General features: G+C 42.1%; 2 protein-coding genes across 2 annotated transcripts; both read left to right on the forward strand.

The window, feature by feature from the left end:
- Positions 1-63: 63 nt before the first annotated feature.
- Positions 64-6404, forward strand: LOC4350702 (probable protein S-acyltransferase 23). The gene is made up of 13 exons (XM_015760922.3): positions 64-528; positions 627-767; positions 1538-1650; positions 2313-2392; positions 2900-3063; positions 3274-3403; positions 3498-3597; positions 3795-3843; positions 4118-4192; positions 4369-4467; positions 5088-5166; positions 5240-5388; positions 5833-6404. The coding sequence occupies exons 1-13, from the start codon at positions 247-249 to the stop codon at positions 6025-6027; spliced, it is 1656 nt and encodes a 551-aa protein (XP_015616408.1). The 5' UTR covers positions 64-246; the 3' UTR covers positions 6028-6404.
- A 1110-nt stretch (positions 6405-7514) lies between these two features.
- On the forward strand, positions 7515-11246 carry LOC9272501 (uncharacterized). Its single transcript, XM_015759866.3, has 3 exons — positions 7515-7943; positions 8685-8792; positions 10941-11246. The coding sequence occupies exons 1-3, from the start codon at positions 7560-7562 to the stop codon at positions 11061-11063; spliced, it is 615 nt and encodes a 204-aa protein (XP_015615352.1). The 5' UTR covers positions 7515-7559; the 3' UTR covers positions 11064-11246.
- Positions 11247-14439: the final 3193 nt, after the last annotated feature.

Raw genomic sequence — 14439 nt, forward strand, 5'->3', positions numbered from 1 at the left:
CCCCTCACACACCCCTCCACCCGCCACCACCTCTTCCCCAACTACCCCCCACCGGCCGGCGGCGGCTGCCTCCCCTCTCGGAGACTTGTCGGTGGTCACCGCCGCCGCCGCCTTGCCTTCGCCTCCAAGCAATCTTGACCTAGCCAACCTCACCTCCTCCCCCTCGCGCGCGCAAAAAAAAAAAAAAACAGAGAGAGAAAGAGAGAGAGAGAGAGAGAGAGAGAGAGGAAAACCTAGCTCGCCTCGATGGCGGAGATCGAGGTGGTCGGCGACGGCGGCGGCGGCGGCGGAGGTGGAGGGGTGAAGCAGGGGGTGGTGGAGGTGAGGGAGGCGCGGGCGAACGGCGGGGAGGGGGACCCCGTGGTGGACGTGTACTCCGCCGCGGCGTACGGGGACCTGGAGCGTCTGCGCGGGTTCGTGGAGCGGGACGGCGGCGCGTCGCTCGCGGCGCCCGACGGCAACGGCTACCACGCGCTCCAGTGGGCCACGCTCAACAACTACCCCCACGTCGCGCTCTACATCATCGAGGTCCAGCTGCTCTACTGTTTGGGCTCCTCGCTGCCCTCAGATTGGGGTGTTTGCTCTGTTCCCTTTTTTTTTTGGCTGATGGGGTTTGGTATGAACAGCATGGAGGCGACGTCAACGCCGGGGACAATGCGCAGCAGACGGCCCTGCACTGGGCGGCGGTGCGTGGAGCCATAGCTGCGGCGGACGTGTTGCTGGAGAACGGTGCGAGGGTCGAGGCGGCCGATGTGAATGGCTACCGGGTAATGCAGTCGTTTTGTTGCTCTGAAAACTCTAGGTGGTCTTAGGAGATCAGTTGGGAGATTAGAATGTAGGATGTTTGTTGATTTTAGACTTTAGATTGTTCTGAAACAGATAGCAATGAGCCAGTGGCGGAGCCAGAACCGTCGTAAAGCCTGGGCGAGTGGGCGACTAGTAACGTTTTCTGGTGACCTACTGATTTTTATACACGTCGATGGCTAATGGCAATGGAGACGGCAACGGTGGAGCCCGGGTGGCCGCCTAACCTGTCCGGGAGCTGTCCCCGCCGCTGCAATAAGTTAACCTCTTGTTAATAAGTGCTACATTATGCAAATAGAAATGAGATCAGCGATTTACTAAATCAATCATGGTTTTTTAGTTTGGTAATACATGGATTGCTGGTTGATCAAGATTGAAGTTATTGCTCAAGGAACTACTGTAGAATTTGCTGTACGTCTTTTTTTTTTCTCTAATGAAAAATCACCTGCATTGAGTTTCAAAATATATCAATCTTTTTGCCATCTGCTGTGCAAATCTAATTCATTGGAAAAGCTGTTTGTAAAAAAAATTCTATCAGCTAACAGGAGTACAGGGAGGAAACTTCTTGAATCATGCTTACTTTTCTGGATAACCTGTCTTGTTATTAGCTTTTCAACTTTTATGGAGTCACACTGCTGGAGATAATATAACCCCGTCTATCTATATTTTTAGCGTTTTGTAGTGTGAGTGAAATCTTATGGTTCACATTTCTTTGTTTCGATCATTATGTCAGGCAGTTCATGTTGCAGCTCAGTATGGACAAACAGCATTCTTGCACCACATTATCTCAAAGTACGGTGCAGACTTTGAGTGTTTGGACAATGATGGGAGGAGTCCATTGCACTGGTACTTGATTATGATGATACTCTTTACCTTTTAGATGCATGTTTTCTCCTAGTTTCACAAGCCTTTCCCATGAAGAACATACAAGAAAATGGTTGATTTGAAACGTATCCTGGTTGAAATTTTGTCTCAAACTGTTCATGCAAGTGAATCATTGATATGGCAAATATCTTCGAGAAGTAGAACTGCAGAAGAATCAATGATACATCTGTATCATTTGGTGCTGATTTGTTGGCTATCTTGCATGATCATCAGTTAAATTTAACAGCCATCATGAGTTACTCATCTTGCTCTGCTCCTGTCCCTCATACTGAAGAATTAGCAAGCCCCAAAATGTGAATAATCTGTTACCAATTTACTTGTTATGTAATATACTTCACAACAAATCATTTGTCGGTTGTCTTCTGAGTTTTCACTCTTCTTAATGATTTAATCTATTTTTGTTGGACAAAAAATGCATCGGCTATTATAATATTCCAGAATTATAGTACAAAAATGTTTACATAAAGTTTGAATGCCCATGTCAGTCCTGAAGAGTTAATTAATTTATCGTAATATATTGTTAGCTTGATTTCTGTTTTCAAGACATCCATAATATGAATACTTTTATGTATTCTTTCAGCTATCTTATCTGGTTGTGTAACTGTATATTCTAACATATTCAGGGCTGCCTACAAAGGAAATGCTGATACAATTAGGTTACTGCTGTTTATGGATGCTAATCAAGTAAGGCAAGACAAAAATGGTACCATTCACATGACAATCTTCTTCTTTTATGTGATATTAGTTACATGTGTTAGCTCTGTGCTAAGAGCAAAATATATTGACTAGTGTTCCTGATCACTATCTACGTTATTCATGCATATGTATATTTTCCATCCTGTGTAATTTATAGGAGTAGTTAGAGAATTATTAGTTTTATTTTTGGTGAAAGCTATGGACAGCTGGAAATGTGGAACATAAAATTTTTCTTTCTTGTCACTGAAAAGTGAAAACTATGGGTCCTAAATTCTGTTTAGCATGTGTTCTAGTTGAAAAATTAGTCTCTTGTTACATATTTGTTATAAAACAATTGCATGGTTTTGTTTGTTTCACTGGTCATATTCCTTCTTGTTTAGAGCATGGGAAATGTTGATTTTTTTCTAGGAATAGCCAAATTATATATGTCAGTAGTTGCTACATGCTAGTAATTTATTTGAGGAAGCTCTTAAAAGTCACATTTGTATTAACTATATGTTGTGATGTCATGTAGGTTGTACTCCATTACACTGGGCAGCAATAAGAGGAAATTATGAGGTGTGCACTGTTCTTGTACATGCTGGTACCAAGGAGGAACTCACATTGAAGGATAGCGGTGGGTTTACTCCTGTGGAACTTGCAAACGACAAAGGTCATCGGCATCTTTCCTATATCCTTGTAGGTTCCTCCAGCATTAATTATAAGATCTAGCCTTCTTTTCTTGAAAATATTCGCTGCATGTTTGAGCACGAACTAATACGGGCTACCATTGAGTCTGCATACACTACAGCGGCTATTTAGGTGTGGGCTGCTGTAAATGGTGTGGATTTCCACAATATTTATTCAGTTGCTGGTTATTAAGTTCTAATATGGTCCTTTCTCTTGTAGTCCAATGCTACAAAAGTAACATTTGAAGACAAGTACTGCTCAGGGAGATCGCGGAAGATTGGATATGCTTCTATCCTGTTTTGCTTTCTTATTGTCCTTATCACCCTTTTTCTGAACTCAATTATTTTTGGTAAGCATTGCTTGTGATTTTCATTTTTTGTATTCAAACTTGAACTTGTATAGCATTTATTCAAATAACTGATTTGATTGTAAAAATTTTCCAGCACCGAATTTTTCTAGAATAACTGCCGCTGTTGGTATTTGGTCATGGGGTGCTATTTCTCTTGCCTTTGCTTCATTGGTGATGTTCTACAGAGTAAGCAGGTAGGTTATGTGAGTGCATAATGATGAGGAGATGAGAAACTTATTTAATACTATGCTTATTGGTGTGGCACTCTCCATTTTTAGTTTTTAGTTACATTTCTTAATTTTGAAGACGTTAATTTATTTTCTTATAAGCATATTTTCTGTGCCTACACCCTGATTGAGGTTAAATTTGTGTTCTTATGGTCTTTGGATAGAAAAAATCCAGGCTACATCCAAGCCAATACCAAGCGACTTGATCCAAAGGTAAAACGCCTTAAGTATTGTTCAAACAATTTTCCATCCACATGTACTTCAACAAAATGCCCCTCATTATCATTTGTATAGCATCTCGTCCCTGGAAATTATGTTCGAACAAAGAGTTAAAATTTGTTACTTCAGGAACATAAATGTTATCTGGATTGAATTTGTTGCTGTTCATGCGATCATCTGTAATGATAACTTTGTACTCCAGCAGTAATATCATATAATTAGGATTTTGGTGTTATCATAATGATGATTATTAATATTGTCTTTACAGGAACCACTTATGGAGATTGACCTTAATTCTTCTGCTTGGACAGGCAATTGGTCTCAGTTATGCCCCACATGCAAGGTATTGTAAGAACCTATTTTATTTTTATTCTTTTTAATTCCAAATTCCTTTTTTCCTTTCATATTTTTGTGTATTTCTTCATACTGAAATGACCATATCTGCATATGATATTTATTTTTTTCTATTCTTATGTATGTCAGAAATACCAATTACATCTTTTTTTTGTGACTTACCAGATAATTCGCCCAATGCGCTCCAAACATTGTCCAACTTGTAAGCACTGTGTTGAGCAGTTTGACCATCACTGTCCTTGGATATCAAATTGTGTTGGAAGGGTAAGACGGGAGCAATTTTGGAATTCCACCTGAAGTTTTCAATATAGCTTGTCTTCCATTGGAAGAAAGTTCTCTTCCGTGCTGTTGCAGCTGTATTACCAACTAGCGATTGCTTAATAGAAGTCACATAACCATAGCCTATCATATCCTGCTAACAAACAGGAAACATATTCCACTGTAGCACAATGGGTATAATGTCTCTCTGCCCTGTTCCAGTGATTTGTTACAGATTAAGTTTCGAATGGGATTATGTAGCCATACCTTTTATTCTTGCCATACTACTACCAAAAGTTCTATTCATGGACTGGAGCATTGTAGTAATTTCCTCTGAATATTCCATCCACCTAATAAATAGGAGGGAAAATTTTTTTTTTCTCCCTGGAAGAACATGCTGCTTATTGATAATCCTAGACTCTGGAAATGATTAAGAAATCAGAACAATTTATTATACCTATATATGTACGTTCTATTTACCATTTAGTGCTTTGAAACATTGGGAATATATCTAAATTGCCTCGTTTTGGTCTTAAAAAATGATGGATATAAATATCTAATGTTCAATTATATCCTGAAAACAGATTTGCTGGGTTTCCCTATAACCACATACGCTTTGCTTGCAGAGAAATAAGTGGGACTTTTTTGTGTTCCTTTGTATGGGAACAACTACAGCATTTCTGGGCGCTGCGATTGGGTTCCACAGTAAGGAGATCCAGTAAATAAAACTCATAAATTATTCATTAAAGGGTAAACTCACGAGGACATTTAATGACAGGACTTTGGACAGAGCCCATTATACTCTCATCTTCTGAGTCATGGATTAACTTCATGCTGTCAAACCATCCTGGTGCTGTACTGTTCATGTTCATGGATGTCTTTTTATTGACTGGAGCGCTTATTCTGACAGGAGCACAAGCAACACAGGTAAAATTGTCACATGGAGTGGTTGTTTAGGCCGTACAATCGTTTGATTTGTTGAGCTGCCTCATTCCAATGCACCATGTTGCATGTTTTGAATAAATATGCATTGATTATGAATGAGAAATTTAATTTATTTGTATGCTAATTTTTATTTTTATCTGGACATTTTAGACAGTACTAATTGCAAAGTAGCATAATATTTTTATTTTGTTGCTTGAAGTCTTTATAGTATGTAGCACAAGAGTATTTAAATCTCTGCTATTTTTGCATCTGACTGCATATATCATGTAGCTTAAAGTATTCTATGTTTCTATTACTCCCCTATGGCGTAAGTTCTTGGAAGAGCAAATGGTAACAGAGTTAAACTGCATATTTCATCTGACTGAATAAACAAGCTTTTCAAAAAAAAAAAAGTCTGACCCATTTACATGGAACGTTTCATTTCAGATAGCACGCAATCTCACAACTAATGAAGCAGCAAACCAGTCACGCTATGCATATCTTCGGGGGCCTGACGGACGCTTCAGGAATCCTTACAGTCGAGGATGCCGGAGGAACTGCGCTGATTTTCTTGTAAATGGATACAGTAATGACGAGGAGGCTGCATGGCCAACGCTTCAACAAACAGTGCAACGAAGCTAGTCACAAATTTCTGGAGCAAATACCAGTCTTATACAGTCACACAGTTCATAAGATCCAGGAGAGAAGGTTTGAACAATTTTCTGACTTGGATGGACAACAACAGGTGCGGAAAGCGATCTCCCCTTTGAGCCACTCTGCTTCATCCAGGTGTTTATACAAGGTTGAGTCATGGGAATGGTTTGATTTTGTAGATTATGTGTATGTGCTATATATGTATTCTTTTTTGGCGGTTACATCACTATTACCATACATATCGTGTTGTATTCGATTTCGAGTGCCAATAGATGAGAAATGCAGGTTTGAACTTCTGATGTATAATAATCTGTAACATTAGATGCTTTCGTGCAAGTAGACAAATACCCTGAGAAATTTTCACCTGTTTGATCTGTTCAACTTAAGTTTGACAGTTTCTTCTTGTTGCAAGGAAGGCATTTCTCCTAATTTACTTCCTTTATTTGCATTTCCAGCAGTGATGGCCACTACGACCTGCTCCAAGATCGTGTCAGGTCGATGCAAAAACGAAATCGTTTATAGAGACGATAGATCTTGCATTCACAGCTACTCCCTCCGGTTAGGACAATTTGACGTTTTCGAGGTCATTTTCAGTCTCTGAAACGACAGAAAATTCTGTCCGGAGGGAGCATCTTATTCTTCTAGCTCGATGTAGCCGCTTTTGTTGTCTTCCTCAGAATTTTTGCAGCAACAGCAGGTGCTATCTTCACCACAAGTGCCAAATAGTTCAGGCAAGTTAGAGAAGCAAGCTTGTAACAATGTAATCCATCGTGTTCAAGAGCTTTTCACTTTAAAACACTCTTCAATTGGTAGCAAGCACCTCCTGAAATTAGTTGATTGAGTATATCACCCTACTTACACTCTCTTCTTGCTATCCCTCCCAAACATTTAGATGCTGAAAATTCAACGTATCCCAAATCCGCGCCTCTAAAATGAAGGAAATTTAGACGAACTGAAAGTCATAAAAAACCATAAAATAATCTATACGTTTTAAAGGAACCGCGCCTCTAAAATGAAGGAAATTTAGACGAACTGAAAGTCATAAAAAACCATAAAATAATCTATGCGTTTCAAAGAAATCCTTGGACTGAAAAATGTCAGATATGTCGCATTTTAACCCAACGTATCCAAAATCCGTGGATCTAGCAGCAAAGATCCAAGCACTCACGTTAGAGTGCCGTGAAAAACACCGATAAATCCATGCCAAACTCCCTAATTCATTGCACATTCGAGTGGCCGAACGGCACACTCTACAGGTGGGCCCCGCTCGCCCCCTCCCTGCCCAACCACAGCCATACACGTGTCCACCCTCCCGCCCGCTTCCTTCCTTCCTTCCTCCGCTCTCCCCAGCCGCACGAGTCCTCCACCACATCCCCACCCTCCATCCCTCCCCCGCACGAATCTCCGCGCGGATCCGACGGCCGGATCCCCGCCTCGCCGGCCATCATCAAGTCCACTCCACCTCCTCCGATCTCGAAGCTCCACGAAGCCCACCACCTCCTCCTCCTCCACCACCACCAATGGCGACCATGGCCGTGATCCGCCTCGCGCTCCCGGCGATCCCGGCGGCCGCGTCGTCGTCGGCGTCGTCGGGGTGCAGCGTAAGGACGCGCACGCGGGGGCGTGTGGTGCGGATGCGGGTGAGGTGCCGCGCTGTGGGGAGAGAGGGTGGGGAAGGGGAGGGGGAGGGGGAGGGGGAGGAGGCGCCGGAGTCGCTGTTCGCGAAGGAGCTGACGCGGAGGGGGATGGCGTCGGGGGCGGCGGCGGCGGGCGCCGGGGAGAAGGAGGTGGGGGCGGAGGAGGGCGGGAGGAAGCGGGTGGCGGCGGCGGAGTTCGAGCGGGCGGCCGCCGGGGCGGATGGGCAGCGGGCGAAGTCCATGGCTCTCAACAGTGAGGGCCTCGAGGTTCGCGCCCAATCTCTCTCTCTCTCTCTCTCTCACACACACACACCGATTAACTTGCTGGATTCCATACTTGATTTGGCGATCAGAAAATGCATTCTAATTTTGTTTACTCCCAAGTGAAAATCGTTGGTGAAGTGTTGTCCTAGCTGTGGACTGGTAATTTGGTAGTACTCCGTGACTGGAAATTGCACAGTGCTTTCTTTTCTGTATTTGGAGCACTGAGGAGAAAAGAAATGAAACTAGTTGAGGATGAATCTTGCTTGACTCTTTTGGTCATAGTTGCTTGGATAATTTGACCAAGGAAGATGGTAATTGAGGAAAGCTCTAAATGATTCTGGTTTCGTATCAGGTTGACAAGCACAAGTGTCAAAATGGAACAGGAAGGGAGAGATATACTGGTCATTAAATTTCTGGATGATATTTCTTTGGCTCTAGGCTATGAACATAAATTGTGGCTCAATCGAAATTGGTCTTTGTTCAATTGTTCTTTGGCATGAATATTTTGTCAAACATTTAAATGTCGCGTGATGCAGGTGATATACCTAAATTGAAAAGTAATAGGTGATTCACTGGTAGCATTGATTTATTTTGTGTTCCAAATAATCGTACTTACATTTGTATAGTAAACACTCATGATTTACGGCTGCTGGCCGCCGGGCTATTTAACCATTCGCAGTGACATATGAGAATGAGATAATCAACAAGCTGTTGCCTTTAACATAGTAATTTATTTCTTTTCAGGGTCTTGTTCCACGGGCAAAGTTGCTATTGTCACTTGGCAGTACATTTTTTCTTGGATTTGCCCCTTTGATTCTTGTTACAGTTTCTCTGTTTGCTGTTCTTTATGTGGTAAGTTCTCTAATTTATTTCCCGTGCTCTTGCAGGACAGAAAGTGCTTTGCTCCTATTTCACATGCATAGCAAAAAATAATATATATCAAAACATACATACATATCTTTCATATTAACATCTATATTATAAAACTTTCTAGCATTGTCCACATTCATATAGATGTTATGTCTAGATTCATTAACATCTATATGAATATGGGTAATGTTAGAAAGTCTTATAATATGAAACGGAAGAAGTAGAAAATTAGAGAGGTCCCTCCAAAAGAAATGTTTAGAGGAGCCAATTGACAATTTAATATTTATATTAATTTGTGTTCAGGATGCTTTATTTGGAATGCATAATGCACTCCTCTCAATCAAAATGAATAGCTAGCATGTGTCTTGCTCTTATTTTACCCGTGTACCACTTCATGGAGCATATTGTGACATTACATGCATATATTATAGGAAAAAGTACGAATTACACCCCCAAACTATTGAGGTCGACCGAATTACACTCCCGAACTCAAAAACCGGACATTCTACACCCCCAACTATTAAAACCGGACGAATTACCCCCCTCGACCTAATCCACGGTGGTTTTGGTCTACGTGGCAGTCCAGTCAGCATTTTATTTTTTTTAAATGGTGGGACCCACATGTCATACCACTCTCTCTTCATCTCTCTTTCTCTCTCTTCGTCGTCAGCAGCGGGCAGCGCCGCGCATGCCGGCACGCCATGGCGGAGAGGCGAGTGCCGGCGGAAGCGTCGGCGAGGGGAGGCGAGCGCCGGCCGGCAGCATCTTGAGGATGATAGCGTGAGGCCGCGGCGGCGGTGGTCAAGGCGGAGCACGAGCGCAAGCTCTTTGCCGCTGGGGCGAGCAAGGGGACGACGACGATGCTCCTCCGAGAGATTCCCGCGGCGACGATGATGGTGGGGAGCATCGGGAATGCCCTGGTCGCACGGAAGCGGAGCTCGCCCAGGCGGCGGTCGGCTGAGGCAGAGCTCGCGGTGGCCGAGGCGAAGACGGACTGAGCGGGCGGCGACGGAGGCGGAGGCTGAGGCTGTCGCGCGACTGCCTCCTCACGGACCTCGCCCGCGGCGGCGGTCGGTTCCCCTTATCCGCGCCTATCCACCATGGCCGCCGGTGCCCGCCTCTCCCCCATCCCCTCCACCTCCCCGCGCAACGCCGTGCACGCCAACCGCCGGCCCACCATCCGAAGCTTCCTCTCCGCCACGCCCCCTCCGAGCCGCTCCCGCCACCGCCTGGAGCGCACTCCCATCCGCGCTCGCCACTGACCGATTCCCGCCGCCGGCCGCCTGCTCTGCCTCCGCCTCCGCCACTTGCCGCCCGGGGAGCTCCGCCCCGGCTGCCCGCTTTGCCACCCGCCGCTCGAGGAGCTCCGCCTCAGCCGCCCGCCGCCCGAGGAGCTCCGCCTCCGCCGCCGGTCGCCCCCTCCGCCTTCGTCTCAGCTGCCGTGCTAGTGAGATGGTGAAGGGAGGGAGAAGAGAGAGAGAGAGGGGGAGACATTGAGTAGAGAGAGATAGAGAGGGGTGGGATCTGACAGTGGGTCCCACTAATTTTTTTAAGAGAGGGAGGATGAGGTGGAGGCTGACATGTGGGGGCCAGTGCCACGTGTGCGGCCATGTAGGATTAAAACCGCTCCGGATTGAGCCAGGGGGTTATTTGTCCGGTTTTAATAGTTGGGGGTGTAGAATGTCCGGTTTTTGAGTTCGGGGGTGTAATTCGGTCGACCTCGATAGTTCAGGGGTGTAATTCGTACTTTTTCCTATATTATAGCGTTTGAAAATCAGAGTTGCTTATGATCTTGTTATATTGATATTTTGTTTAGCATATTGCCCTTGAATCTATATGAGAAGCTAAATAAAGCAAAAATACTCCCTCCGTTTCACAATGTAAGTCATTTTTGTATTTTCCACATTCATATTGATGTAGATTCATTAACATCAATATGAATGTGGAAAATACTAAAATGACTTATATTGTGAAACGGAGGAAGTAATAATAATTACAGTTCCTATTAATTGTTCTTCAACAAAATCATATGTTCTACCTGTTACATGTTGAGCAAAAGAGTTCGTGTCTTCTGAGTTTTTTACATATGAGCAAATTGAAAATACGGCTGATCTCACTTTCCAATTACAGTATTTTGGACCAAGTTTTGTACACGATGCAAGCAAGACACCAGTATCGCCTCCACCATACATTGATCCATATGAGCTACTGGAAGATGAACGACTCTCTCGACCCTCCCCAGATGTCTTCTAAGCTTAAGGACACACGAATATGGGAAATATAGATCATGAAAACGTCATACATAGCTCGATAGTTTTCTTCTTTTACTAGACGTGCTTTTATCTGTAAATGCAAAGCTAGCTATAGACTGTAATTATCTAACATTCCCATATAATCTGCGTGATAAAATGTCAGATCATAATCCATTGGTTCTAATTTGTCCACGGCTTCTTGTTTGTTTCAATGTGCAGGGCAGGCAAGAAACTAATATTGATAACCGTATAACTTAGCTGATGACTACCTGATTTTGTTAGCAAGTAATGACTACAACGCCTCAAGCACCATGTCATGCACGCACATGACAGTAGAAACGATTTTCATTATACAACATGTGATTACGCCAATTCATATTTTTGCGGTCGAGTGTGACTGTGTGGATGTCCTCGTTGTGATCTACTCCCTCCGTCCAAAAAAAAAAAGACAAACACTGGTTTCTGTGCCCAACATTTGACCGTCCGTCTTATTTGAAAAATTTTTGAAAAAAATTAAAAAGACAAGTTATGCATAAAATATTAATCATGTTTTATTATCTAACAACAATGAAAATACGAATTATAAAAAAATTTCATATAAGACGGACAGTCAAAGTTGGACACGTAAACCTAGGGTTTGCCTTTTTTTTTTGGACGGAGGGAATATGACAGAGATTGACTTGATAAAATATATTTGATCCGTCGTCTCCAGCCTTGGGAATATGCTATGTCCTGCTGACAATGGATATGGCAGACTGTGTGGATGTCCTCATTGTAATCTACTCCCTCCGTCCCATAAAAACCAAGCTAGTACTGGATATGACATATCCTAGTAAAACGAATCGGGACATAGCTCTGTCCAGATTCGTTGAGAATATGTCACATCTAGTTCTATATTTGTTTTTTTGGGACGGAGGGAGTATGACAGAGATTGACTTGATCCGTCATCTCCAGCCTTGGGAATAAGCTATGTCCTGTTGACAATGGATATTCAAAAGTTCAGATCAAGCACTAGTCCAACAGACCATGTAGTAGCAAAGGGATATTTAGAAGTTCAGATCAAGCACTAGTCCAACAAACTATGTAGTAGCAAAGGGACTATATCAAAACATAGCTTATCTAGTCTCAGATTTAACATAACATCTCATCACAAGTTACAGTGATTTCCTACCTTTCAGGCCGAAAGACATTGTTCTCATATAATATACTTTCTCTGTTTTATATTATAAGACTTTCTAGCATTGTCCACATTCATATATATGTTAATGAATCTAAACATATATATGTGCCTAGATTCATTAACATCTATATGAATGTGAGCAACGCTAGGAAGTCTTATAACCTAAAACGGATGGAGTAGTTACTATATTCTACTACTAAACTAAGTTACAACTTCATACCTTTTAGGCTAGAAGACATTGTTCTCAACATAGTTACTATATTCTACTACTGAACTAAGGCGTGTTTAGATTCAAAAATTTTTCTTCAAACTTCAAACTTTTCCGTCACATCAAATGTTTGGACACATGCATGGAGCATTAAATGTGGACGAAAAAAAACCAATTGCACAGTTTGCATGTAAATCGCGAGACGAATCTTTTGAGCCTAATTACGCCATGATTTGACAATGTGATGCTACAGTAAACATTTGCTAATGACGGATTAATTAGGCTTAATAAATTCATCTCGCAGTTTACAGGCGGAATCTAGGTAATACTAGGGATTTCACCATGTTCTCTCAAGAGTCTTCACCAATTCATAATTGGTGTAAAAGCACCAATATGTAGTTTGGAGCAATTAGCATATCAAAAGGCGTAATTTAATATTACAAACAATAATAATATACATGTGATATATATACAACTCATATATTGGGTTTAAATTCAATTTAAGAGTATAAAATATAAAATATAAAATGTCACATATCATCCAAATATTAGGTTTTAAATTCAGTTAAACAACCAGATAGTTATAATAGGGCATGCATGATTATTTTGTTGGACAAAACTATATTTTTAAAACCTTATGTTCTTCAGAGTCCAATGAGAAATTAATTACAACATATATATTGCGGTATTCATCCACTTGCACTATATAGGGTCTTAAAAATCTTTCCTAAAATACTCATAAAAATATTTCATCAATACCCTCTTTAGACCGTAGCTATTGCCTTAGCCAAATCTAGAAGGAATTGAGAAGAACTCAGCAAAATCTTTCAAGGATTTCAACCTCTCTACGTGTCCGAAAGCAAATGAGATTGCCTCTCTCTTCATGGCAAGACAAAAATACTAAATTACAGGATTTAAATTGCGAAAGGAGAGAGGATGCAAGAACTGAAATTAAATTCCACAACTTTAGAAAATATTAATTATAGAAGTGTTGAAAGAAAACACTCAACGGCAAACAAACATATATCTTCACATGCGTTTGAATTTAAACTCTCCAAAAGCCCTAAAGGCAAATTTTCACAAATCTCTCACAAAAAGGCACAAGGGACACCCTCACCCTAGCATCCACCCCTCTATTTATAGCCCATGATGTCTGAAATCCCCAAAGATAATATCACAAATACCCTTTAGGGCGGAACCCTAACTCAGGCCAAATATCAGCCGTCCGTTGATCCTTAGCTCCTAAGAAAACCACCTAGATGAATGCCACGTTGCCACCACACATGGATCCCACTTTTCCACAACATAAATGTGCTATTAGTAGTACAAAAGTTACACGGCAGCTGCAATTGCATCTCTGTAGTGCATAAAAAATTTTGTTCATTCTGAAATGCGGTCAGGTAAGCAGATGTCGCCACGTGTCCACATCCGACGTCTGGGAGGCTGTATCACCTCCCACCATATTAAGGCTTTATGCATTGCACATAAACTCGATAGAAGGACATCAACGTCATTTTAACAGGGTTGCATCACAACGGTTTACACAAACCACTCCAACCAGGACCATTGCCGGTTTACTCATATCCTGCCGGACGATATGGTCACTGCGAAAAACACCAACCATCGCTAGAGAAGATTGACAATTTTGTTTACTTGCACATAGTTTACGTTAATATAGTTATAGTTTACGCTAATGGCGAAGGACCTGCCATGGCAGGAATTTATTAATTCTTACCAGGCCGCTGCTTTATTTAGCGTTTGTAGAACACAAGTTATATATGTAGTTTTCTGTATACACTTCAATATACTAGAGTTTAGATTATCCGTTGTAGAAAATCCAGACTAAGTGAATGGTTATTCTTTTACATAAGTTCCTAATTGGTTACTGTCAGGGTTACGGATAAGGCATACCCTCTATCCTACGACTTATGAGATATACTGATAAGGTATACCTTCACGTATACGGTTGGTTCCCGTATACATCGTTAG

The sequence above is a fragment of the Oryza sativa genome, chromosome 11, assembly GCF_034140825.1.
Source record: "Oryza sativa Japonica Group chromosome 11, ASM3414082v1".
NCBI lineage: Eukaryota > Viridiplantae > Streptophyta > Magnoliopsida > Poales > Poaceae > Oryza > Oryza sativa.

What these genes read in the sequence shown, in the direction of transcription:
- LOC9272501 (XM_015759866.3), top strand. Translation starts at nt 7,560, where the DNA reads ATGGCGACCATGGCCGTGATCCGCCTCGCGCTCCCGGCGATCCCGGCG. An exon ending in TCAACAGTGAGGGCCTCGAG is followed by an intron (nt 7,944 to 8,684) that starts GTTCGCGCCCAA and finishes ATTTCTTTTCAG; the next exon opens with GGTCTTGTTCCACGGGCAAA. An exon ending in TGTTTGCTGTTCTTTATGTG is followed by an intron (nt 8,793 to 10,940) that starts GTAAGTTCTCTA and finishes TTCCAATTACAG; the next exon opens with TATTTTGGACCAAGTTTTGT.
- LOC4350702 (XM_015760922.3), top strand. Translation starts at nt 247, where the DNA reads ATGGCGGAGATCGAGGTGGTCGGCGACGGCGGCGGCGGCGGCGGAGGT. An exon ending in AGTAAGGCAAGACAAAAATG is followed by an intron (nt 2,393 to 2,899) that starts GTACCATTCACA and finishes GATGTCATGTAG; the next exon opens with GTTGTACTCCATTACACTGG. An exon ending in CGCTGCGATTGGGTTCCACA is followed by an intron (nt 5,167 to 5,239) that starts GTAAGGAGATCC and finishes ATTTAATGACAG; the next exon opens with GACTTTGGACAGAGCCCATT.